Source organism: Tasmannia lanceolata, unplaced genomic scaffold, assembly GCF_043159265.1.
Source record: "Tasmannia lanceolata isolate RefF3 unplaced genomic scaffold, GAP_Taslan_0.1 ptg000015l, whole genome shotgun sequence".
Lineage (NCBI taxonomy): Eukaryota > Viridiplantae > Streptophyta > Magnoliopsida > Canellales > Winteraceae > Tasmannia > Tasmannia lanceolata.
The window spans coordinates 43,592,019-43,619,400 of record NW_027518692.1 but is presented as its reverse complement, the minus strand read 5'-3'; the positions used below and the strand labels follow the sequence as shown (position 1 = coordinate 43,619,400).

The 27,382-nt window shown below is 42.5% G+C and overlaps 2 protein-coding genes and 1 pseudogene across 2 annotated transcripts; 1 reads left to right on the top strand and 2 right to left on the bottom strand.

The window, feature by feature from the left end:
- Positions 1-379: 379 nt before the first annotated feature.
- Positions 380-5,927, bottom strand: LOC143847444 (small ribosomal subunit protein uS19). The gene is made up of 5 exons (XM_077356259.1): positions 5,769-5,927; positions 5,522-5,667; positions 5,223-5,280; positions 1,802-1,936; positions 380-512 (listed from the first exon to the last, which is right to left on the bottom strand). Exons 1-5 carry the CDS (start codon positions 5,769-5,771, stop codon positions 399-401), a joined length of 456 nt encoding a protein of 151 aa, XP_077212374.1. The 5' UTR covers positions 5,772-5,927; the 3' UTR covers positions 380-398.
- Positions 5,928-8,295: 2,368 nt separating this feature from the next.
- Positions 8,296-11,019, bottom strand: LOC143845592 (Tetratricopeptide repeat (TPR)-like superfamily protein). Its single transcript, XM_077353971.1, has one exon. It carries the CDS (start codon positions 10,744-10,746, stop codon positions 8,629-8,631), a length of 2,118 nt encoding a protein of 705 aa, XP_077210086.1. The 5' UTR covers positions 10,747-11,019; the 3' UTR covers positions 8,296-8,628.
- Positions 11,020-13,363: 2,344 nt separating this feature from the next.
- On the top strand, positions 13,364-15,022 carry LOC143847443 (xyloglucan 6-xylosyltransferase 2 pseudogene; annotated as a pseudogene).
- The last annotated feature ends 12,360 nt before the right edge of the window (positions 15,023-27,382 follow it).

Sequence of the window (27,382 nt, the reverse complement as noted above, 5' to 3'; positions counted from 1 at the left end):
TTTCTTACCATCTCATTCAATCCCCCAAAGTTCTCTTCCTCTCTAGCCCTCCCTGGCCGGTGGTTAAGCTAATATTCAATGCAAAATAAATCCACGGTTGCCAAACATGGCCTAAATCTCCTGATCTGCAAACAATACTTCCGTTTCCCATTCCAAAACATGCAATTTCTATGAGCCAAACGGTGCCAAGAAAATTTCTAAATGGCAGGAGTTCTAAATGTCACATAAAAAGATTAAACATAACTTGCTCCGGAAAATTCAACTAGAATGGCGCGAATAAAAGGAAACACGCAAATAAACCCATCCAAACAGAGTTCTAGAATCTGATGGCAAAAGGAGTGAACTATTGAAAACAGAAGTGAGAACAACACTGGTCTATATCCAGACTTACAGGCATTTTACTTGAGAGGGATAAACCTGGAGGAATGGGTGGCCCCAATACCGGGTCTTCCATGCTTCACAGGCTTATATGAGATCGAGAACTCTGCCAAGTAATGACCGATCATCTCAGGCTGCAAAACCCCAAGTACACAATCAAATGAATGTTCAATTTTTAAGGAATGAATTAAAAAAGTATCCAAAGTATACCCATATGGTGCTTTCATGGTTTGAATTACTTTTCCAATCCACATGAGTTTAAATTCAAAAAATAAGTAGTTTTGTTTTCTTTTTTTCACAGAATAAAGCAAATGATAGTGATTGGTTATTCTGTGATACTGTAGTTCTAAAAGCATCCATTCCTAGTAACTGGGGATTTTTTTTTTTTTTAAATGAAAGTAAATGGGGATATTAGAAGAATAAAAACCATCACCCAATGCAAATGACGGATTAAATGAGCAATGATTCTTAAAACAGAGTTTAAATTCAAGAAATAAGTAGTTTCCTTCTCTCTTTCACAGAATAAAGCAAATGATGGTGATTGGTATGTACAGTGATACTCGTAGTTTTAAAGGGCATCCATTGCTAGTAAATGGGTATTCAAGAAATAAGTAGTTTCCTTCTCTCTTTTTTCACAGTGATTGGTATGTACAGTGATACTTGTTTTTAAAGGCATCCATTGCTAGTAAATGGGTTTTTTTTTTTAAACGGAAGTAAATGGGGATATTAGAAGAATAAAAACCATCACACAATGCACATGACGGATTAAATGAGCAATGATTCATAAAATACAAATTGGGCACCATATATAACGGTGGAAAACACTTCCAAAACGGGCTTTAATTTGGAAAATAAAGACGAAAGTGGAATTGACCGGCAAGTTGGTCATTTCCAGTGCTTTTTGTGTTTCATGGGGATTCAAGTACACTTGTCGTCTTGCACAGGTGTCACAAAAGTGGGTTTCATCTTTGTTTTCCAGACTAACTCCCATTTTGCTAGCAGCCCTCAATAAGGGTTAACAAAGCAGTATATGAATGAAAATTTTCAAAGCAAATGGTACTCCTGATTCCTGAAACTATTTGTGTGGTGAATGTAAACCACCATCTAACATCCGTGAAGGTTTAAGAAATGATTGTTCAAAGATTAACTATGCCACAACCTCAAGGTCATGATTAAGGGACAGTACCATAAGTTCTTTTCTTTTTTTTTGAATGGTACAATACCAGAAGTTCTTATTATTATTATTTTGACAGATAATTTTTTGGTAAGAGAGGTTGTTAAAATTCAATTCCCAAAACCAAAATGTCCACATCATATTCACTGGCATGGGTGAATTTTTTTTGAAAATGCCAAATAAATGTACTACTATGCCCACAGCACCTACAAGTACATGTCATAAACATGAAATGGGAAGAGAAGTTACCTTGATTTCAACCTGGTTAAAGGTTTTTCCATTGTAAACACCAATAATGCTTCCGATCATTTCAGGGACGATGATCATGTTCCGGAGGTGAGTCCTCACAGGTTCAGGCTTCTCACCAGGAGGCGCCTCACGTTTCTGCTCTTGTTTCATTACCAAAACAAATTAGAATGTACACGAGTGGGAAACATAAATTTTTAAAAATTGAAGCAACTACAATCAACAATTGAAAAAAGGTCCTAGAGTGGTCCACACTGAAGAAAAGAAACAAACAATTTGAATATAAATGAAATGAGATGACCGGTAACAAGATTCAATCCAGTGGAAAACACAGGGAGATACAAACTGAAATGGAAAGGAATATAAAGATGTCGTATATCAATACAATATTTGACATGTAATCAATCTACATACGACATTTCAAGAAAGTGCCCAACATGTGTGCCCAAAACATTCATAGGGCTTCAAGGATTAGAACACAGAAAATCTTCCTTTTTTTTCTTTCTTCCCTGTCTACAACTACTAAACTAGTCATTCAGTTTAAATCTATTTTCAGTTATTCAGTTTCTATATCACATGCTTCTACAAAACAAAATTCATAAAATAACATATCTGTGTACCCAAAACATTCATATGGCTTCAAGGATTATAAGTTATAACACAGAAAATCTTCCTTTTTTTCTTTCTTCCCTGTATGCAACCACTATTTATAAGCTAGTAATCCAGTTTTAATCTATTTTCAGTTATTCAGTTTCTATAACATATGCTTCTACGAAACAATCATAAAATATCCTTCAATTTTAATAAAATAACTGTCGGGATGTGTCAAGTTGTTGGATTTTCCCAGTTAATTATGTCTGTTAATAGACATGGTGAAACACATGCACACGTCATTGTCAAAGTAGCATATATTTAATCCAAGATTTTCCATCCAAAGAACGCCAAACTATACAGTTAGAAGAATTCATTTTTTTTCTTGAAAAACAGTCATCTATTTGCAGTAGATAGTTCGGATGCACGCACTGGATACTTGTAAATGTTACGTTGATCCATTACATGCCATATTGTATTGTTTCTTTTTTTTCTTTTTTTTTGATGACGTAGGATGTCCCCACCCCCTTCGGGAGTAGGACTAGTCCCTACGGATACACGCAACGACCCACTCACCACGTGTTTCAGGTAAGTCGGGGGCGGGATTCGAACACTCGTCAACAGGGAGCAAACCCGTGACTTTAGGCCAAAGAGCCAACGCCTCAGTGGGAACTGTATTGTTTCTATTGTTAATAACAACGGCACATATATATATAACAATTTATCTAATCATAGACATATCTGTACGAAACATATTGGCCCGCTGAGTTTGCCGCATCCTCTCAGGACATCACGGGTAGACATCTAGCACCAAAACATATCTTGGGCATTGGCCATCAAGTGCAATGACCCAGTCACAATAGACGTGGCTGCAATTATTGATCCTCTAGCAGTGTTGTTTTGTGACAAATAACTGAAAGCATAACAAGACATGGAAGGAAATGAAAACAGTGAACCATAGAAGATCAAAACTACTTGTCTGACAGGAACCTATGAAATGAGCTTAGTCCATAACTCCATATTATGAACGTCAACCTAAGTTGTAAAATTCACTTTGTTTCGTCCGGAAAAGACAAAAAAAATTCATTCAGGACCAAAATCCGGAATGGAACGGCCATATATTCCAAATTTTGGTCCATTTCGTCCATTCCATACGAAATTTCGAATTTTGGACGAAATGTGTGAATGCCCAATTTAGGACGAAATGGGGGAAATGCCAATTTCGTCCTAAATTCGTCCTAAATTTTTTCTTCTTCTCTTCTCCTTGCCTCTTCTTATCTTCTTTCCTTTTCTTAGTATTTACGTAAAGTCAGTTAAGTACTTAAGATTTACATGCAAATAAGGGAATACCCCCATTTGAATTTATTAAAAATAGTCTCAAGACAAAAAATTTAACAATTTCTGATTTGTTGGATTTTTTTTCATATTTTTAACTATTCAAAAAAATTCAGTCGTCGTAGCAGAACGAAATGACCTGAATACTGAAACATTCAGCGATATCTAAAAAGTACTAGAAGAGAAAGAAAAACTTGATGATTGTACATAAGGATGTGGAAGCAAATAAACTGAAGGCTTTCCAACGCATGGAGATAGTAGCAAGCACATGCAAGAAACAGAGAACCAAAGTAGCCACAAGAACTAACACAAATGCTAATGCTTTTGCATCAATGAAAAAAACGACAAAATAAGCAATCCGGTAATGAAGTCCAGCAACCATAATTAAAGACAAGAACTTCTCTTGGGGATCAAATGAGAAAATAAATATCTTACACGACAGTAAAAACAATGTTCACCTACAGTATATGACTGGGGCTAGTGTAGATATCACCTTGACACAGGTGATATGTTTATTTTCAGAAAAACTGATAAGATTTACTGCACAGCTCAAGCTCACACCCATAAGGGAATGATTCGATTACTGAAGCTGAAATCTGATTTCATTTTGCGGATAATATTACTCCCACCATGTTCGATCAATACCTCTTCATTTATATGGACAACAATTTTCCTGCTTCATTGAAGTTTATGTACAAAGTAATTCTCCTTGCAGAAGCAGCTGCCCCTACTTAATCATATAAATTATTTTCCGTCAACAAGTAATGACTGAACCAAAATTTGCCCTGCCAATTTCTCAAAGTTCAGAAATATTTTTTTTGAATAATGTCAAAGTTAAAAAATATTGTTACATGTTTTAGTTCCCACGAATTGACTGGTTCATATAAGAGGGGACTACAGCTTAAATGAATTCAGGTGTTCTCTATAAAAAATATAAAAAAATGCATTCTACAAAACCTTACCTATGGCCTACACTTCCAACCAAAAAAACTAAACGAAATCCTCATCCCATGAAACCTATGTGTCTAAAACAAAAATGAAAGCAAATCAAAAAAACAAACACACACACACACACACACACACACACACACACACACACACACACACACACAGAAGCTTAAATTCTCCGCCATAATTAAGTACTTCCATTACAAACTCAATACCATGAAGCTTCCATCATGGGCGCATTTCTGATTAAATCATCAATCACACACATGTAAAAGCCAGTTTTACCTTACTCTTCTCTAAAATTAACAAAAAAAAAAGATAATCAGTCTTTCAGCGATACCGAGTATATAAACTACCCACTGTTCAATGAATGTAAACCTGGAAGAAACCCAATTTTTTTTATAAAAAAACAAATCAATCAAATTGAGAGAAAAACATTCATTCTGCACAACTAAATGTTACGGAAAAAAAATAGAACAAAAACAAAAGACGGATAAGAATCTGAGGATCCAAAAAAATTGAAAATATAAATATCCAGAGGTCACCATACCGCCTTGCGAAGCTTCTTGATCAGAGCCATGGGTTTCCTCTTCAGACCACGCTGAAACCTATAAACAAACAAATAAACCACAAAAATAAATCTCAACACTTCATTGAAAAAGAATCAATAAAGCCCACAAAAATAACAAGTAAGAAACCCACAAAAAAGCCACAAAGAAACAATAATTTAAACAGATGAAACAAAACCCAAAGGGAAAATGAAAAAAAAAAAGAAAAGTGACCAAATTTATTTTTTTTGAAATGGAAAATAGTGACCAAATTTTAGAGAGCGAGAACTCAAAATGGTACCTTCTACGAGCCCGGGCGGGGAAAAGTTTGACTAATTCATCGGTTCCCATGTCAAGGAGCTGATCGAGATCGACTCCTCTAAAAGAGAACTTTTTGAATGTTCTTCTCTTAGGTTGAGCGCCTCCCACATCGACATCAGCGTCCGCCTGAGAAAGAAAAAAACCAGATTGGGTGAGAAAAAAACCATAAAATCCTTGGATTGGACTTGGGGTTTCTAGAAATTGAATGAATGAAACAGAAAATATACCATGGCTGCCGAGCTCGTCTAGGGTTTGGAGGAGCAGAGAGAGGGGAGAGCGACTACGAGCTAGGGTTTCTGAAATGTAACGTAAGGGCTTTTATTTATATGTGGTCATTAATTGAATTTACGTAAACGACCCTACTTCTCCTGTGAAGCACGAATCTTTGGAGAGGGCTTTCATGTATATGTCAGCTTATGGAATTTTTCTATTTCTAAAGCCAATTTTAGTTATTTCAATGAGATAAGGGTATTTTAGTCATTCTATGATAAGGGGTGTTTTAGGGTTGGGAAAAACCAACCCGATTTAATTTCGCGTTCGACTCAGCCTTGGCAGCCCGACCTATGTCCTGTAATTTTATCTTGATTTTCTTTGGGTTATTGTATTTTTATGTTTGGCCCAAGGTGAATCCGAACTAACACGACTCAACCGGACCCAATTTCGGGTTAGATGTGTTGGGTTAGGGTTGAGAGATTTAGAGGGAGGGTGAGTTAGGGTTGACCATCCTCAAGTTGAGGCTTGAGTTGGGTTGGGTTAGGGTTTAGGGTTGGCCTCAACCCGATCCAACCCGCCCGAGTTGCACCCTATTTTCTCTGACCAAAGGGCATTTTGGTTATTTTATGAGACAGGGGCATTTTAGCCATTTTCACTAGATAAGGATTGTTTGGTCATTTTGTTATAAGTATATGTACTTTGGTCATTTTCTATAAAAAAAAAAAATAAAGTATTTTGGTCATTTTCTATGGATATGAATAGTTTGATCATTTCCCTATGGCAACATCCATTGTTTTCATTTGATGTGAGAAGGGCATTTTGTTCATTTTATGAGAAAAGGTTGTTAGGGAAACCGAGACTAGGACCTAAAAGGGAACCTCACAAATTGATTCACGCCACCACATCACAGGTGACGTGCGCGACCCCTTATTTGACACGTGGTATATTCTCATTGCAGGTCCCCTGCTGGGTGGTACTCTTGGTCTCCCTATCATTTTCCTTTTTTGTATTGTATTGTATGTATTGGTAACAAGTCATTAAGACAACTGGGGAGGGGTGTTACCATAAACAAAGATTCGCTAGAAGCTCCTAATTTGGTGAGACGGTCAGCCAAATCGTTGGTACTTCTAGGTACAAGAGAATAGGAAATAGAACCCTACACACAAAAAACTTTTATCTCATCTAATAGATTGGCAAGTCTCCATGGCTCGACGTGAATCCCCATAGCCCACAAAACTGTATTTGAAGAGTCACTTTCTACTTCCAACCTTCCCTCCATCTTGTTAATGAAGATAGGCAATCTTTTGTGGAGAGCACGAACCTCTGCTTCTATAGAATCACTAATTCCAATAGGTCCAGCAAAAGAATAGATGATATTGCCCACATAATTCTTAAAAATACCGCCTATACCTGTCATGCCTGGGTTGCGAAAGGAACAACCATCAATATTGAGTTTGATGACGTTATTAGGAGGAGGTTTCCACTTCGCTTCTACTTTAGCTTTAGGAACACCACCTTTCAAAATCGTATTCCAATTCTTTATAACAATTTCCATTGAGTAAACTAAAAAGAGTGGTGTTATCAAGCCCAATGAACCATTGCAAATTTGATATTCCAAACTATTAACTTTATCAACTTGCTGTTGGAGAAAGGCATTATTTATCTTTTATACATTAACACTCACCCGCACGTGTGGCCCACTTGGCAAACACGTGGCACATGTGGTCTCACTTTGGGCAGACCGTCGCGTGTGGATTTTTGTTTTTCGGGAGGTTTGAACTCAAGACCTTTGGCTCTGATACCATGTTAACTTACCAACTTTTCCAAAAGCTTAAGCTGTTGGAGAAGGACAGTATTTAATCTTTTATACTTTAACACTCCCCTCACGTGTGGCCCACTTGGCAAATGTGGCCCCACCTTGGTCCAACCATTGCATGTGGATCTTTTTTTTTTTTCTTGGAAGGTTTGAACTCGAGACCTTTGGCTCTCAAACCATGTCAACTTACCAGTTTACTTAAGCTTTTGGAGAAGTTATGCAAGAAAAGTTAGCTGATATCAGAGTCGCATGATTCAGGCTCTAAATTGAGAGGAAAACATTCTCTGGAGGGTTGACCAAAGTCACCAAACTACGTGTGAAGTAGTAAGGCCGACTACTTGGGCCAGAATGCTTTCACATAGAAAGGATACCAATGCTCTCACAATAAGTTGGTCTCGTTGGTACTAGGCCAGTTACACCAGATTAATAGTTTCGGACGAGTTAGAATTGTCACAGGGGGAATTCGAAATAATTTTGGGTGGCTGAGAAAAGGTTCCATCAACATAGCCATAGAGATGCCATGTGACCAAATTGAGTTTTCCAGAAGAAAATTATCTTTGTTTAGGTTGATAGTAATATGGTGATGAAGGTTGGTAATGGATGGAGTTGTAAAAGAAAATGGATTGTATGATAAGGTGGCTGACGATTTGTTTGTTGACTAAGAAGAATTTTTGGAGGCCATTTGAATCAAAAAATAGTAATAATATAATGACGTTGGTCTAATATCTCTGCTACTGTTTAAGAATTTCAATTCCTTGAGAATAAAATGATCCCGTCCATCTTGTCTGTGGGAGACCAAATACATGTATATATAGTGAGTGGTTGTTAACTACCAAGTGGTGGCTGTTAACTACCAAGGGGTTACAAGAATTTTTCATCTGTAATCAGGTTCAGTTTTTTGATAGCTAAGATCTCTGAACCTTTTATGAACAGTGATGTTATGAGTTTGATGAAGACACATGTCTAGGAAAAGCTACCTTATACTGCAAGCATTTTCACTTTGCTTAATGGATCTGCAACAATCGTGCCAAACCCAATCTAAAATAGAAAACTCTTGGTTATCTTAATTTGGAAGTAAAAGAAGGTCTATAACCTTCGTCTTTCAAGTGTCTGGTTAGCCTTCTCACCTCTACATATATCTCTTGAATCTTTGGATGCAACAGATCCCCAACAACAAAAACATGAACTCTACTCTTCAGCTCAATCCAACTACATCCTGGCTCCTTACTCACTCCACGGAGTCTCATCATTCTCCGCACCCGTTCGACATCTTCCCATTGGCCTGAGGCAGAGTAGATACTCGATAACAACACATAGGCAGATGACTCCTGAGAACCCAATTCCATTAATCTCTCCCCCGCATACGCTCCTATATCAAAATTACGATAGTTTCGACAGGCAGCCAACAAAATACGCCATAAACACATCCCATGATCAATGGGAATGGATTCGATGAACTCTTTGGCTTTCTCAAGCATCCCAGCTCGACTGAGAATATCAACCATGCAAGCATAATGCTCGACTTTGGGAACTATGCCGTGATCATTAAACATAGAATTGAAGTAAGACCAACCTTTATCAACCAAGCCCATGTGGCTACAAGCCGAGAGGAGGTTAACAAATGTGACAGAGTCTGGCTTTACATCCTCAAACTGCATCTCCTCAAAGAGTTCTAAAGCTTCCTTACCATGCCCATTCTGAGAGAGCCCAGATAACATCGAATTCCACGAAACAACATCCCTCTTAGGCATTCTTCTAAAAACAAGGCTGCCATCACTGAGGTTCCCACTCTTAGCATACATAGTTGTTAGAGCGCTTCCAATTGGGATTTCCAAACCGAGCCCGTACTTGATAGTACGAGTGTGAATTTGCTTCCCTAGTTGCAATGCCGCGAGGCTAGAACAGGCTCTGAGGACACTAGCCATGGTTAGCTCATTAGGCGAGATACCCTCACTCTCCATTCTACCATACAGGCTCAAAGCCTCTTCGTTCTCTCCATTCTGCACATACCCTCCTATCATTGAGGACCATAACACGATATCAGGCTCTTGTAGCTGATCAAACCCTCTTCGTGCCTCGATAACACTTCCACATTTTGCATACATATCAACCAATGCACTCCTAATAAAGATTTGAGATTCAAATCCCAACTTTAACAAATAGTTATGAACTTGCTTTCCTTCTCCCAAAGCCATCAAATTGCTACAAGCATTGAGGACCCCGACAAACGTGAATTCACTAGGCATGATCCCCGCAAATTGCATCTCAAAGAACAACCTCAATGCCTCATCAGAATTGTCATTTTGTGCATGCCCGGTTATAATTGCAGACCATGTAATCGAGTTTTTATCACTAGACAATTCAAACATTCGAAGCGCATCATCTAAGCTCCCACATTTAGCATACATCGTGACAAGAGAATTCACCACAGCCACAAAAGATAGCAACCCACTTTTAACTGCAAGACTATGGATTTGCATCCCATTAATGACGCATCCTGGATGTGCCAATGCGCTGAGAGCACTAGTAAACACAAACTCATTAGCACTTACTTCCTCCTCTCGCGTCAGTTTGAATAGCTCGAAAGCCTCAATGGCGAGCCTCTCAACGGCATAGCCAGAAATCATAGCTGCCCAAGAGACAGAATTTCTCTGAGGCATTCTATCGAACACTCGGCGGGCATCCAAAATAAGACCCAATTTGCAGTACATGTTGAGCAGAGAACTTCCCACAAAGACATCAGAACAATTCCCAGTCTTCATTGCCAGAGAGTGAGCCTTTCGTCCATGAAAATAGTCCTTTAAGTGAGCAGAAGCAGTAAAAATGCCTGCAAATGTGAAGGGATTAGGAAAGACGTGTTGGGCTCTCATTCTACGAAAGAGCTCAAGAACAAAGCCCGAACCAGGCCCACTGCCCTGCTGGGCGTAGGCATTAATGAGGCAATTATAGGAGACCACGTCCCGGTTTTCAATTTCTTCAAATTGGATTGTGGCTTCGGCCATTTGGCCACATTTAGCATACATATTAACGAGGGTGTTGGTGAGGAAAATGTCTTGTTGTAGACCGATCTTGATGATATGGGCATGTACGGATTTTCCAATGGGAAGGTTTTTTTTATCTGTGCATTGTAAGAGTAAACGGAAGCACGAGCGATGAGGGAATGGAGGAGAGCACATTGAAGAAGAAATTGAAGAGAGGAGTTTGGGTTTCTCTTCTATGGGAGGATGAATAGCTATATGTATTGTGTTGTTTTTGTTGATGTTGGGAATGGGAATATACGCAGAGTAGAAACAAAGCCTTCATCCCTGCCACTGTACAAGCCTTTGCCTTCTTTCCTTTGTTCCCGCTCTCATTCGAAAATCTCCTCAGTTTCACACAAAGAAAGACTTCTCTCTGTCCTGTTGAGATACCTTATGTTGAAAGAGATGAAAATAAAATAAAATAAGGGAAATGATATTTTCACCCCCTCTGCAGTATGCATTCGCCCCCTTATAACGTGAACAGTGGCCAACCTTTCTTTTTTTTTCTTTTTTTTTCTTTTTTTAAGAATTAACATATCCATTCATAATAGCATGTTTATATAGATTGGGGACCAGTGGTCCCACCACATTACATAAGAGAGAAACCCAAACCAAAAACCAAAAGAAAATTCCCTAAAAAAACCCCATGATATGCTGCCCAAACCTTGGAAACAAGAGAATAAGATGACCCGATACGTGAAAGACCAAGGTTTCTCAAGCACACAAAAGATACAGTTAGAGAACCCTTTACCCACCTTCATATCTGAAATGTCATCCAATCAAGACGAGAAGAAAATTCCAATCTAGGTGATAAAACAACACTCCCAAGCAGCGAAGGACCAAGGTCCCTCAAGCGCACTCTGTTGGTGTTAATATGCCATCCTTGTCCCATCAGTACCCAATCCTAACACACAGGTACTGAGACCATCATAGAAGACTCAAAACTTCTTCCCAATCAATATTACCTTGAAACTCTATTTACAAACATGACAAATCTCTTCATCTAGTCAGCGTCTTAAGCTCCTGCTACCTTTACTCGGTGTTTTTCCATACTTTTCTTCACCTAGCTTTCAAGCTCCAGATCAATCTATTCACTTGCTTTTATGAATTTTGATACCATGTCGGCTTTTTTGCTTGGGAATCAGATCGTGCGCAACTTTAATGTTTTTTGACGTCAAATCACGTTGAAAGGGAGATGATATTTTACCATCCGTACCACGCACATCCCAAATCCATGTACGAAAGGCAAACTGTTAGGCAATGAAAATTACTTAGCCGAGGGGTTGGATCACTTTGGAAATGACAGCAGCACTCTTATCTATAAAAACAGCTTCATTTCAATTGTAAATCCCACCTGCAGACCTAAATAATTTGGATTTATCGGAGGCCCAATCAATTGATAGTGTCACTTTCACACAAGAAAGTTGCCGCACAATGGGATGATATCTTTGTCAAAGGACTCAATCTTTATGGCATAGCAGCACTCTGTTATCTTGTGCTATAGACAATGGCTCCATGTATGAGAGTGGAGAAAACCGTGAGGCTAGAGATCTCCAATTGAAGGGAATCTACTACTCTACTAGTGTCCAATGTCTCTCGACACTTTGATCAAACATCAAACGTGCAGCCTAAATTGGAGTATTTGTCTGTAGCAAGCAAGGAGTTCTTCTAAAGTTTTTTGGCCATGGTTTAAATCGGATGCTCTTGAAACTCAAACGAGAGAAAAAAAACACCACATAACAGTAGCTTGGAAGACAATGACATACTACCAATTAGAGAGTAAATATCAATTCCTACATACGGGTGAACGAATTATAAGGATAGGGTTGCAACTTGGGTCGGGCTTTTCCAGAACCCTACGATACCTAGGAAATTTTCTCAGATTGGGTCGAGTTTTTAACGTGAAAACCTAAGATTCATTAACCCAGCCCTTCCCGAGATAGTTTCTCATGTCAGGACGGGTTGGGTCTAATGTTTAATGTTTAGGTTAGGGTAGTGACTAATTTTCAAGATTGTAGAACACAACAAATCATCACACTAAAAAATCCCTAATGACTTAATTTTAAGTCAACAAGCGCATAAATTTAAGAAGAAACTACATTTTTACATAACAAATTTAATTACCTTAAAGGAAACAATTATATCAATATTTTTGGAAAATAATTTGTTATGCTATTCAAGAGATATATAAGAGTTGGTGTTGGGTTTTGGTTGGTGGGAGGGGATTTCTTTAAACCTGACCCTCCCCTAGATTAGGTCAGGTTTTCCAACCTGAAACCCGACCCAAGCTAAACCCGACCCCAAGTTGCAACGCTAATAAGGATATTAAAGACAAAGGTGTCAAATATCAGCAACACATGGAGGTGACCAACTCGATCGAACCACCAGTAAAGTCTCTAGTAATAGTAATTTGGGAAGTTTTATATTATCGCTTTTTCTTCCCTAGGCCAGCCCTCTATTGTATTTATAAGTTTATTACTACCGTTTAACACTAAAAGCGGGTGGCCCAACTAAGAAAAAGAGTACACATGAATGGCTATATTTGTCACCTCTATACAGCGCGAAAACGCGTTTCAAACTTTCAACCAACCTCCATCCAATCATGTCGCCTGATGATATATTAGATGACTTTAATCTGCTCTGTCTCTCTCCCAAATCACATCCTCAAGCCCCCTTCCATCCAATCGTGTCATATACTTGGGACGTGTGGGACCCAGAATTTGATACTGTCTCTCACCCAAAATCACATTACAGCGAAAGCGCGTTTCAAGCGACTTTCTGAAATTTAGCAATTACTGTCTCCACTGATTTAGATCTCCAAAACAAAACAAATCTCTATTCCTAATCACACATTACACATTGTTTGGCCAAAGGAGAAAGATTTTGTATGGTGGGGAATCCTCTGCTGTAGAGGAGGAGGAGGTGGTGAAGAAAGAGTAAAATGTTGGGTGGTATTTTGGGAGAGCGTAGGATCCGAATGATCCAGAGAGCCTTAAGGCACGGTAAGGTAACCCTCCTCTGCCTCTTCATCACCGTTCTAGTCCTCCGTGGCACAATCGGAGCCGGAAAATTCGGAACCCCCGAACAGGACTTCAATGAGATCCGACACCATCTCCATTTCCACCACAGATCCGAACCCCATAGAGTCCTAATCGAGTCCGAAACCACAACCAACGACATTAAAAACCCTGACCAAGTTGTCAAAAAAGCAGAATATATTGAAGAAGAAGAAGAAGAAGAAGAGGAAAAGAGGGATCCAAACAGACCCTACTCCCTCGGCCCTAAGATCTCAGATTGGGACCAACAACGCTCTCAATGGCTCAATCAAAACCTTAATTTCCCCAATTTCATCTCCCCCGGAAAGCCCCGGGTCCTCCTCGTCACTGGTTCATCTCCCAAGCCATGTGAAAACCCTGTGGGAGATCACTACCTCTTAAAATCGATTAAGAACAAAATCGATTATTGTCGCCTTCATGGCATTGAGATCTTCTACAACATGGCCCTCTTAGATGCTGAGATGGCGGGGTTTTGGGCTAAGCTCCCGCTTATCCGAAAGCTCCTCCTCTCCCACCCGGAGGTAGAATTTCTATGGTGGATGGACAGTGATGCCATGTTCACGGACATGGCTTTTGAACTCCCATGGGATCGATATAAAGATCAAAATCTAGTCATGCATGGTTGGAATGAGATGGTGTATGATCAGAAGAATTGGATTGGTCTTAATACGGGGAGTTTCTTGCTTAGGAATTGTCAATGGTCTTTAGATCTACTTGATGCGTGGGCTCCGATGGGTCCGAAAGGAAAGATCCGTGATGAGGCGGGTAAGCTCCTCACACGGGAGCTTAAGGATAGGCCTGTATTCGAGGCGGATGATCAATCCGCCATGGTTTATCTGCTTGCTTCGCAGCGGGAGAAATGGGGGGAGAAGGTTTATCTTGAGAGCGCGTATTATTTACATGGGTATTGGGGGATTTTGGTCGATCGTTATGAGGAGATGATCGAGAATTATCATCCGGGATTGGGTGATCATAGGTGGCCGCTTGTTACACATTTTGTTGGTTGTAAGCCTTGTGGGAAATTCGGTGATTACTCAGTCGAGAGGTGCTTGAAGCAGATGGATCGGGCGTTCAATTTTGGAGATAACCAGATCTTACAGATGTATGGTTTCACACACAAGTCCCTTGCAAGTCGAAGGGTTAAAAGGATTCGTAATGATACTAGTAATCCCCTCGAGGTTAAGGACGACCTCGGGTTGCTTCATCCGGCCTTTAAAGCTGTCAAGGACGCCTCTTCCTGAGCATCCACCATAAGAGTAGTGGTGATTTTTTGGCTTGGGAGTGGCTCCTCTGCTTCTTAACCTGTTTGTTGTGCTGTCTTTGCATTTTCCTTGTTTTAGTCATAATATATGAGATGCTGTCATAAGTATCATGTGCTGTTCTTTTTGTGGGATGTATTGTTGTCTATTTTGGATGTTTTGCATTGCAATTCAAGTAATTGTTTCCAACAGAACATGGAGCTCCTCTGCTTTGCAATTGAATTTAGTCAATGCAACGGATATAATCTTTTCTCTGAAGTCTGAAGATCAATTCAATTCCATCATGCAACGATAGATGCTTGATTGTTTCTCAAGTGTCAGCATTTTCAACTCGCTGTACTTTTTACTGCTGAAATCCATAAGCCTATGATTTATGAATTTCTCTTTTCTTTGTAATCTTGAATGACCATACTCTATGTCATCTTTCTGTAGACAATCTCTCGATCCATTTCCCTCCTGAGGTGCTAACCATGTAAAGAGGCTCAGAATTCTTTGTGCAGAAAATGCTTTGCACTGTATCCTTACCAAGTTCTACCTGTCTATTGGTGTTGTCTTTGTTATTCTCCATGTAGAACCAAGATAGATCGAACCATTGACGTGGATGAAAACATTTTCCTACGGGTGCAACTCGAGTCGGGTTGAGGCCAACCCGACCCAACCCGGTTTGCAACCCGACTGGACCCAACCCGACCCAACCCGATTTCCAACCCAACACTGGGCGAGTTAAATGTTTCTTAAAGCTTACCGTCCAAGATGTATAGAGTCAAGGGAGATTGTCTCCATATCTGGTTCCATCTACCTGCGAAATTTAATAGTCAGAAAGCGAAATTCTCAACCAACAAATACTAGAAATTATGATTTTTTTTTCTTATTTTCATGGTAAACATTATCAAGTTAAGCTGGTAGATTCGAAGAATTACAGTCTATCCAGCCTCTATGGTGTTGACTTGTTCCCTGGGGCCATTTATGATCCAGAATTGGGCAAGGCTGAATTGTGTTTTAACAACTTGTGGGCCCCATACGTTCATCTGCACTCTGGTTCCATAGTATTGGCCTTCTCCGGTTCCTAAATCTGGGAACTGAGTAGTAAGAAAGTAAATATTTATTAATTAACTGTAGGGAAATGATTTCGGCACTCCCATGTTTGATAAAGATGGGCGAGGCATCTTATATATCAAAACATTGAAGCGCAGAAATCATTTACCTTATGTAATAGCTAGAGGGACTACTGGTCCCCATGTAAATTCCATGGTATGAATATATCATGTCACTTTCAAATAAAAAATCCCTTAACTATAGGGAAATGATATTCCCCCCTTAAACGGATAAAATCCCCTCCTTTAATAGTTTCTGTGAGAATGGTTCACTGCTTGAGGATAAACTCACCCCCTTTTGCTCTGTATGGTTGCCGGGTTTATTTTGTTCCTGGGAGTTATGTGGGAGAAAAAAATACCCTGGGAGATAGGTGGGAAAAAAAAAGTCCTGGAAGTATCCTGGTAAAATAAAAATCCCATGTTTGGTTGACCGGATTATGGTGGGGGAAAAAAAACCTTTGTTTGGTTGCTTGAACTGTTGGGTAGAAAAAATTCTTCTCAAGCTTATTTTTGGTTCCTGGGGTTATCTTGGGATGGGATGAAAAGGCAATCATTACAAAAGTGGGATTAAAAAATTCACTCCACAAGTAATCATTACAAGAGTGGGATTAAAATAAACCTAGTGCTAAAAGGCAACCAAACATTGGATGGGACCAAAATTTAACTAACTCTCCCTCATAACTCCCAGGAACAAAAAAAACCCAGCATCTTTGCCTTTAAACCTTAACAAATAATGTTAAAGGGGGGATTTTATCCCTCAGAGGGGGAATGATCTAACTATATTATAAATATGTTATCGATTTGCAAGGGGCACCTATGGTGTTGACTTGTTCACTGAGGAGGGTTTTTGCAAGGGCTCCCTTCATTCTATCACTCCTCACTTTATAAGAAATATTATCTGGGAATTGAACTTATAACCAACTCAGAAATCCAAAATCAGAGCGTTGGGCGTATAAAAAAAGGTCTCCTTTTTTAGTAGTTTCCCGGTTCAAGTTAAACCAATACAAGCGGTTGTCCTCTTCTAATGCGGTTTCCCTAGGTTTAGGCATATATCTCAGGAATGCTAAACTAAGGGGCACCCTTAAAGAAATTGGATGAAAGGGTGCCCCTATTGGTTGCAAAGTCACAAAGTGCAATAAATGCCCTTTCATTTTTACAATTCATAAACGCACTTTGGTAACGTTCAACCAAGCGCCCTTTCATTCCATTTCTACACGGGCGCCCTTTTGTCTAGCATTCCTCTTGTAATCATTCAACCAATGGTGGACCCCTTTCATCCGATTTCTGGAAGAGCGCCCCTGTGTCTAGCATTCCTCATGTAATCATCATTTGAAATAATTTTGAAGATTGACACTCTTAGGGTGATGAAAAATTCGCACCCGCGGCCACTTTTAATGTTGTCAAACGCATTAAAGTCTGCGACATACAAGGGGGCGAATTATCCTACAGGGGTGCAAATTTATCATCTTCCTGTTCTTATTTGGAAAATAGTGGTTAAATACTTAAATTTAAATAATTTTTAATCTTTCATTTTCAAAAAATGTTAAATTTAAATAATCTTATATAGGGAAATGCTATATTTTGACTTTCCACAATTGAAAGGGAAATGCTAAGATTACGGCTACTTTAGGGGGGTATTATCTAAATTTGAAGGTCCCTCTAACCAAAATTTGAATAAATTTGGTTCATGCTAATTTTTTTCATGTGTCAGGAACACTAAGAAATTTAAGAAATATTTTTCCTATTTTTCCTTTCCAAGACAGTATATGGAGTGCAACTTTAGTAATGTAAGGAGGCGGGACGAGGATGTAGGATCATCCTATGGGAATGATTTTTGGAATATGGAATCTTCTACAGATCAGAGGGTTAGGATCATCCTATGGAAATGATTTTTTGGGCACAACCTATTTACGTTGTGCCCAAACAGATGAACGGTTTGGATCATCAAAAAAGTGGGCCGTGCCTAGTTTTTTTTTTTTAGACTTCACGTGTTTTCACGGCCACCCATCATATAAATTCTCTATAACCTGTTTGGCACTATCGGCTAAGGTCGTGAAGTTGGCCAGTAATCAATCAGTTTATTTTCTGGTCCCAATGTCAGCCACATTTGATGTCTTTGGATCCTGTCAAAAACCAAAATGTATTATGCTCTGTATGGTTGCCGGGTTTTTTTTTGTTCCTGGGAGTTATGTGGGAGAAAAAAATATCCTGGGAGATAGGTGGGAAAAAAAAGTCCTAGAAGTATCCTGGTAAAATAAAAATCTCATGTTTGGTTATGTGGGAGAAAAAAATACCCTGGGAGATATGGTGGGAAAAAAAAAAACCTTTGTTTGGTTGCTTGAACTGTTGGGTAGAAAAAAATTCTTCTCAAGCTTATTTTTGGTTCCTGGAGTTATTTTGGGATGGGATGAAAAGGCAATCATTACAAAAGTGGGATTAAAAAATTCACCCCACAAGTAATCATTACAAGAGTGGGATTAAAATAAACCTAGTGCTAAAAGGCAACCAAACATGGGATGGGACCAAAATTTAACTTACTCTCCCACAAAACTCTCAGGAACAAAAAAAACCCGGCAACCAAACAGAGCATTATGGGCATAAACAATGCATGAAGACATACGTACACAAGCAGATATATAGTAGCATTCTTGGCCCGGGCTATGCATGGCTGTAAAATAATGAGCCACACTCCATCAAACGCAAGTGGGGTCTGCCTATGCATGGGCTTGGAGATTATGGGACCCACTACATCAGAACATGAGGTAAACTGGTGGGCCCATCCGATGCATATATGAGTTTGACCGGAGTTGGTTAGGACTTTGGACCCATCCTAGCTATCAAAACTTGCGTGAAACTGTGGGCTCCACCGGATGCATAGACTTGGGGATAAGATGGTAGGTCGCACCTCATGCTTGGGTTTGGGTAGAGCTGGTGGGCCCTATCATATCAAAGCAGGAGGTGTAAAATGGTAGATATGCCTCACCTTACCAAAACATGTGCTGCAAATTGTGAAGCCACCATCCCATGCATCATGCATGAGGTGTAAATGTGTTGTCAAATCCGACATTTTATTTAAATGCAAGGAGAGTTATATCACAGTGAGGTCCGTTGTACGAGGAGATTGGACTTAGAGCACTGCCTGGGCCTACATCGCGGCTAATTAGTACGAAACCTGGGCTTCGGTTTTGGTACCGGTTTCGGCCCCTGGAATTTCAAAGTTTCTACCGAAATTTCGATCGAAATCTGGTACATTACCCGAAACGAATATTTTATTTCATATTAAATTTCGGCCGAAATAAATGACCGTTTCGGTTTTAATGCATTTCGGTGTCGGTCTCCACCGAAATCCGAAATTTTGAAATTTAAAACGATGGGTGCAACCTGTTTTGCAGTAACCATCGGCCTGATTAATATCTATCTACTATAATAAGTGGGGGAGGAAAAGCCAGGCTTTTTTTAATTTCTTGATTTTCAACGTGGACTTTTGTGAGCGTTTTTGTCGCTTATTTCCTGATATAAGACTCTTTTGACCTCTCTCCTCCTGCCACGCGTAGCCTACCAATTTTCTTTCTAAATTGTAACACGTCTCCTCTCTATCGTCAGAGATATTTGCTGTTTTTTTATAATATGATTACTATTCGCTTTTATCCGTCGAGTAGTTTTCCTCCTCTCTTGTCCTATTTAAGAGCGGAGGAAGTCTAAAGTGAAGGGAGCCCCGGGAAAAAAGAGGTGAAAGGGCTCCCCCATTTGCTGCACATCACCGTCGTCATGTTTGATTTTTCAGCCGATATTAATGCATGATAGTGATGTGTAGCCAATAGGAGAGCCCTTTCACCTCTTTTTTGCAAGGGCTCTCTTCACTCTAGAATTCCTCTTAAAAGTGATGAAGGGTGAAAAAGACCCTTTGTACTACTGAAGGAGAGATTATCCACTGGGTCTTCCTTATCAGGAGGTCTTTTTTTTCTTTAATCTTTGTATATCCTTTTTTAATGGGTCTACAAGTTGGGCCCATTCTTGATTTTAGTTTTGGAAAAAATACAATTAGAGTTAGACCCCTGTGGTTTCTGAAACATTCAACTTAAAACCTACTGTTTAAAAAGTTACAAGTAGACCCCCCCTGTGGTTTCAATTTGTGTAAGGTAGGGCCCACTGTGTTTTTGGTAGTGGGCCCAAACCCCATACCCGAATCCAAACACTACCCCACTACCAAAAACACAGTGGGCCCACATTGTTTGGATGATCCAAAGAGTTCATTTGATGGGCCTGCCATAGATAGGATGTGCCCAAAAAATCAACTCCAGAGGATCATCCTAATCCTTCAATCTGTGGACGAACCGTCAACTGAGGGGGTCTACCTTACACAAATTGAAATCACAGGGGTTCTATTTGTAACTTTTTAAACATTAGGGATTAATTTGAATGAGTGAGAAACCACAGGTGGTCTAAGTGTATTTTTCCTTTTAGTTTTTATACGGTTTTTGCACATGTGGTTGAATCAACCTGTTAGACCTAAAATCGGTAACAGGTACAGCAGTGACGTAAGAGCTGAGCTGGATGACTAGGGGAGCTGAGTCCTGGGGGACCGGAGTGAACGGGGAATCTGTTAGACCTAAAATCGGTAACAGGTACAGCAGTGACGTAAGAGCTGAGCTGGATGACTAGGGGAGCTGAGTCCTGGGGGACCGGAGTGAACGGGGAGTGAGGTGGTCGAGAACGAGTCCTGCTATGAGGGCTGAGTCCTGCACAAGGCAAGCGAGGTCAGAAGACCAGACCAGATTTTACTCCGGACAGGCCCTTCGACACTCAAGTCAGTATGAGCAGGAGTGAAGGGGAGATGTCTAAGAGTTTTTAGGGAGAAGGGATTTTTCATTACCCATTGGTCTGAGCTTTGATCCTCTATTTATAGGGAAAATCTGGTGAGGTGTCCAGGACAGGTGGCGGCCTGTGAGAGGCTGAAGCTCACCTACTCTGAAACAGGTGGCGGCCTGTGAGAGGCTGCAGCTCACCTACTCTGGGACAGGTGGCGGCCTGTGAGAGGCTGCAGCTCACCTACTCTGGGACAGGTGGCGGCCTGTGAGAGGCTGGTGTTTTCACACCCCATCAGTTGCCCCCCAGTTTTCCAAGTCATTGAGAGACTTGGGAAAGTGTGATCAATCGATTCTCTTAACAGGTAGTCATTGTCTGGGAGTGAGTCAGAAAACTAAGTTCAGAGATCCAGTCCGGAGTCCGGCTGGAAGTTGAGTCCGGAGATCCAGTCCGGAGTCCGGCTGGAAGTTGAGTCCGGAGATCCAGTTCGGAGATCCAGTCTGGAGTCCGGCTGGAAGTTGAGTCTGGAGATCCAGTCCGGAGTCCGGCTGGAAGTTGAGTCCGGAGATCTAGTCCGGAGTCCAGCTGGAAGTTGAGTCCGGAGATCCAGTCCGGAGTCCGGCTGGAAGTTGAGTCCGGAGTCCGGCTGGAAGTGGAGTCCGGAGATCCAGTCCGGAGTCCGGCTGGAAGTTGAGTCCGGAGATCCAGTCCGGAGTCCGGCTGGAAGTTGAGTCCGGAGATCCAGTCCGGAGTCCGGCTGGAAGTAGAGTCCGGAGATCCAGTCCGGAGTCCGGCTGGAAGTTGAGTCCGGAGATCCAGTCCGGAGTCCGGCTGGAAGTTGAGTCCGGCTGGAAGTTGAGTCCGGAGATCCTGTCCGGAGTCCAGCTGGAAGTTGAGTCCGGAAATCCAGTCCGGAGTTCGGCTAGTGTTGAGTCCGGAAGTCCAGTCCGGAGATCCAGTCCGGAGTTCGTCAGTCCGGCTGGAGATGAACTGGATTTTGTCCTGTAGCGCTTTGCGCCATATCCAGTTCGGCTTGAGATGAGCTAGATTTTGTCATGTAGCACTATCCAGTTCGGCTTGAGATGAACTGGATTTTGTCCTGTAGCGCTTTGCGCTATATCCAGTTCGGCTTGAGATGAACTGGATTTTGTCCTGTAGCGCTTTGCGCCATATCCAATTCGGCTTGAGATGAACTGGATTTTGTCCTGTAGCGCTTTGCGCCATATCCAGTTCGGCTTGAGATGAACTGGATTTTGTCCTGTAGCGCTTTGCGCTATATCCAGTTCGGCTTGAGATGAACTGGATTTTGTCCTGTAGCGCTTTGCGCTATATCCAGTTCGGATTGAGATGAATTGAATATAGCGCAATCAGCTAAAGGACGAAATTGAATTTTGTCTTGTAGCGAATCTCACCGAGTCCTGGTCGGCTTGAGATGAACTGGATTTTGTTCTGTAGCGCTATCCAGTTCGGCTTGAGATGACCTGGATTTTGTCCTGTAGCGCTTTGCGCTATATCCAGTTCCGCAGTCCGGTTGGAAATGAGTCCGGAGATCCAGTTCGGAGTTTGAGCCAGTCCGGCTGGAAATGAGTCCGGAGATCCAGTCCGGAGTTCGTCAGTTCGGCTTTTGGAGCAGTCCGGAGCTTATCGGTCCGGATTTTGTCAGTCCGGAGCTTGGAGCAGTCCGGATTTTGTCAGTCCGGAGCTTGGAGCAGTTCGGAGTTCGGAGTTCGGCTTCTACTGGACTGATTCTGACGTTTTGTAGGACGCGTCGTATTCAGTCCGGAGTTCGGAGTACGGAGTTCGGAGTCCGGAGTTCGGCTTCGACCGGACTGATTCGGACGTTTTGTAGGACGCGTCGTATTCAGTCCGGAATTCGGAGCACGGCTTGCACAGGACTGATTTTTTGTCGTCTTGCGCCCAGTCCGGTTCGGACCGGACTGCTTTTTGTCGTTTTGCTGAAACGCGTTATATCCAGTCCGGCTGGGGCCGGACTGATTTTTGTCGTCTTGCGCCCAGTCCGGTTCGGACCGGACTGATTTTTGTCGTCTTGCGCCCAGTCCGGTTCGGACCGGACTGCTTTTTGTCGTTTTGCTGAAACGCGTTATATCCAGTCCGGCTGGGGCCGGACTGAATTTTGTCCTGTAGCGAGACTCGTCATATCCAGTTCGGCCTGAGATGTTCTGAACGGCTTAGGATGACCAAGTTTTATTGAACTTGGGTTTCCGGGCAGCGAGTACCCTAGTTTTAGCGAACTGGGTTTCCAAGTAGCGAGTACCCTAGTTTTAGCGAACTGGGTTTCCAGAGTACCCGAGTTTTAGTGAACTGGGTTTCCAAGCGGCGTTGGTTTTTGCGTCCGGGCTGGTTCCGGACCAGGAGTGAGCTCCCGATCTTTGCGGAGACGAGCCGTGGCGATCCAAGCAGCGAGTACCCAGTTTTAGCGAACTGGGTTTCCAGAGTACCCGAGTTTTATTGAACTGGGTTTCCAAAGAGTACCCAAGTTTTATGAACTGAGTTTCCAAAGAGTACCCAAGTTTTATGAACTGGGTTTCCAGAGGGTACCCAAGTTTTATGAACTGGGTTTCCAGAGAGTACCCAAGTTTTATGAACTGGGTTTCCAGAGAGTACCCAAGTTTTATGAACTGGGTTTCCAGATACAAGAGGGAGACTGAGTCTGCAAAAAGATTATATTATTCATATTAACATAAATTTAATTTACAAAATCACCTTTCATGCAGGACGATTTGACTTAGTGAGTTGGTGCTGAGTGCTGCTGCTGAAAGAGGAGCCGATCAGAGCGACTTTCTCACTATCTTCTGGGCATAGCGGGATGGAGAGGAGGTCTTCAGTGGGTTGAGTCCCCCTGAGCTCGTCCCTTACATCAAGCAGTTCGATTGGCAGTGATTCCACTGCATTTTTGCCTTTGAGTGCCATCGCGTAGCACTCCCTGGATTGAGGTTGATCTCCTCGAACTTCTCCCACGCCGTTGGGGGTTATGAACTTCATCTTTTGGTGATAAGCCGAAGGCACTGCACGAATCAGGTTCTGGCCAGGCCGTCCTAAGATAGCATTATAGACCGAAGTGGCCCTTACTACCAGAAAGTTGACCATGGCGAAAGCTTGACAAGGTGGGTCTCCGACAAGAACAGGGAGCTCGATCTGCCCCACCACTTTCACGACCTCTCCGGAGAAGCCAAATAAATTTGAGTTCGCCGGCTTCAAACGGTCGTCGCCTATCATCATTTTCTCAAAGGCGTGGTAGTATAGAATGTCCGCTGAACTCCCATTGTCTACGAGGATTTTCTTCACCTCCCAGTTGGCAACGAGCATGGTTAGAACCAGTGCATCGTCGTGGGGCAGGATAAGATTATCCAGATCTGCATCTGAGAAGGAGATCTCATTCTCCGTTCTCGTCTTTTTGCTGGTTGTGTGCACGGCGTTAACTCGCCGTGCATATGCTTTGCGAGCGGTAGAGGAGGTGCCCCCAGCGGCAGGCCCACCCATAATTGTACCGATGACCCCCCTTGGCTGAGATCGGGGTGCCTCAGGCTGCGCATTGGCCGGCTGAGGGGTTTTGTCCCGAGCAGGGGGCTGCTGTGATCTTCGAGGGCTGCGGCCCTGGGGGCTCTTTCCTCTGCGCTCTTGGTTGCGGCTGTCAGTTCGGATATACTTTTTCAAATAGCCCCGGTTGATGAGTTGCTCAATTTCCTCCTTGAGTTGCCAACAATCATCTGTGTCGTGGCCGTGGTCCTTGTGGAACCGACAGTACTTTGAAGGATCTCTCCTGTTTCCCTTGGAGATCATTCTAGCAGGCCACTTCACGAACTCCCCTTCGCTGATCGCCGCCAGTATGTGCTTTCTGGAGGTGTTGAGAGGCGTGAAGTTTTCTTCTCTTCTCTGAGGAGGCAGAGACTTCTCTCTCCTGGGAGGTTTATCCTCCCTGCGCTGCTTTGGGAGATTCTTCTCTTCAGAGGTTATCCTCCAGTTTGAATTAAGAGCTGCCAGTGTTTCTTCCACCGTTATGTACTCTTCTGCCCCGGCCATAAGATCCGCTAGTGAGTGCGGATTTTGTCGAGCCACCGCTCGACGGAAATCATTAGACCTGGTGCCTGCGAGGAGCGCATTCATTGCTGCTGAGGGATCTAGATTTGGCACTTGAAGTGCCTCCCTGTTGAATCGGTGGACGAACACCTTCAGAGGCTCGTTGTCGTCCTATCGCAAGGCCATCAGGGAAGCTGTTGTTTTCCTTGGCCTGCGGCTGCTCATGAAGTGGCGGACAAGATCCTCTCCAAAATCATCAAAATTGCTGATGGAGTTCGGTTTGGTCCTGGAATACCAGTCTCTTGCCGCGCCAGTTAGTGTCGTCGGAAATGCTCTGCAAAGAAAGCCATCGGAAGCTCCGTGGAGGAGCATCATTGTTCTGAATGTCTCCAAGTGGTCCACAGGGTCTGTAGTGCCGTCATACTGAGGGACGGCGGGCATTTTAAACCCTCTGGGTGCTGGGGCACCCAGAACATCATCAGTGAACGGCGTCCTGCTTGAGAACGCCTTGGAGACAGGCCGGCTCTGGTCTTTCGCCAGTTCCTCTATCCGATGATCCATCTCCTTCATTCTCTGTAGTAGCGGATCCGTCCTGTAGTCCAAGGACCTGATCCTTTCTACATACTGGCTCGCCGCGGAGCCGGACTGACTCTCCGGACTCCTACGACGAGGCCGGGACTTCACTGGTGGTGCACGATCTTCATGAGCTCGGCGCCTTTGTGCGGAGCGGGACCGCGACCTTTGGTGGCGGTGAGGCTCTATTTGGGAATGTCTCGCTGTGGGGTGATGGACTTGTCTGGTGGAGTGGTGAGTTCGATCCTCACCATGGCGCGACGACTCTCCCCTGTGGATGTCTGGCCTTTCTTGGACAGATCGCAGAGCCTCTGGGGGAGGTTGTGAAGGCGTCTGAAGCAGTTGCTGATACTGCCCAACGAGAGCTGTCATCTGTTGAAATAGAGCTTGAACTTGCTCCGGGGTGGGCAAGGGATTCAGATGTTCTGAGCGAGCCGGGCTCTGCTCTGCTGTAGCAGAAGCTGCTACTACTAGTGATGCAATTCGCTCGCTCCGGGTCCTGCGGGGTAGCGCGGTTTGGGTACTCCGCGCCCGTGCAGTAGGCATCCGCGTACTCTTGCGTCCTGCCTTTTTGTGGGTGGGATGTGTAAGGACAGCTTTTAGTTCTGGGGTCCCACGGATGGCGCCAATCTGTTAGACCTAAAATCGGTAACAGGTACAGCAGTGACGTAAGAGATGAGCTGGATGACTAGGGGAGCTGAGTCCTGGGGGACCGGAGTGAACGGGGAATCTGTTAGACCTAAAATCGGTAACAGGTACAGCAGTGACGTAAGAGCTGAGCTGGATGACTAGGGGAGCTGAGTCCTGGGGGACCGGAGTGAACGGGGAGTGAGGTGGTCGAGAACGAGTCCTGCTATGAGGGCTGAGTCCTGCACAAGGCAAGCGAGGTCAGAAGACCAGACCGGATTTTACTCCGGACAGGCCCTTCGACACTCAAGTCAGTATGAGCAGGAGTGAAGGGGAGATGTCTAAGAGTTTTTAGGGAGAAGGGATTTTTCATTACCCATTGGTCTGAGCTTTGATCCTCTATTTATAGGGAAAATCTGGTGAGGTGTCCTAGATAGGTGTCCAGGACAGGTGGCGGCCTGTGAGAGGCTGCAGCTCACCTACTCTGAAACAGGTGGCGGCCTGTGAGAGGCTGCAGCTCACCTACTCTGGGACAGGTGGCGGCCTGTGAGAGGCTGCAGCTCACCTACTCTGGGACAGGTGGCGGCCTGTGAGAGGCTGGTGTTTTCACACCCCATCACAACCGAACAGAACATTTGTTCTGCCTAGCTTCAATATTCAGTGCACATAAAATCTAAATACTCTGATCGATCTATTGAAGGATCACACATTGCAGAAACTTCTTCAGTGCAGTGGAGGGTTATATTCATCCTACGAAGATGATTTCTGGCGCACAGCCTATTTAAGCAAGGGTCCAACAAAAGAACGGTTTGGATTATCCACTCTGATTGCCATGGACTCCACTCCTCTGAATTAAATAATAAAAAAGCTGGTCTTCTATTTTATATCAGTTCTTTCTTATGTCAATTCTAATTTAATTTCTATTTTGTTAATTATATTTTTAGGTTCTAATTTAGATTTAAATTTCCCAGCATTTTTTTTGCAAGAGCTACTTTTTTTGTTCGCCAAACTAAGATGGATTTATCTACCTCCTGTGAGAAGAGGTGACCCGTGCCAAATTGATGTAGTAAAAAGAGGTAGGGGCAGACCGAAAACAACTTGGATAGAAATAGTGAGGAAAGACTTGATGATAACTAGGAACATAACAGAGAACATGACCTTGGATAGGATAGAATGGAAGAAAATGATCCATGTAAGAGAACCCAACTAAAGCCAGGATTAGAGCCGGGTAGATTCCTTTCACCTTCTTCACGAAATTTTTCTAAATGATTCATTTAGCCGACTCCAATTAGTTTGGGACATTCTAAACTTTTCATAAAATTCTTGCAATCCAAACAGG

Coding starts and splice junctions, on each gene's coding strand:
- LOC143847444 (XM_077356259.1), bottom strand. Junction 5,281..5,521: donor CCCGCCCGGGCTCGTAGAAG/GTACCATTTTGA, acceptor GTTTGTTTATAG/GTTTCAGCGTGGTCTGAAGA. Junction 513..1,801: donor TTAACCAGGTTGAAATCAAG/GTAACTTCTCTT, acceptor GGGGTTTTGCAG/CCTGAGATGATCGGTCATTA.
- LOC143845592 (XM_077353971.1), bottom strand. CDS start 10,746: ATGTGCTCTCCTCCATTCCCTCATCGCTCGTGCTTCCGTTTACTCTTA.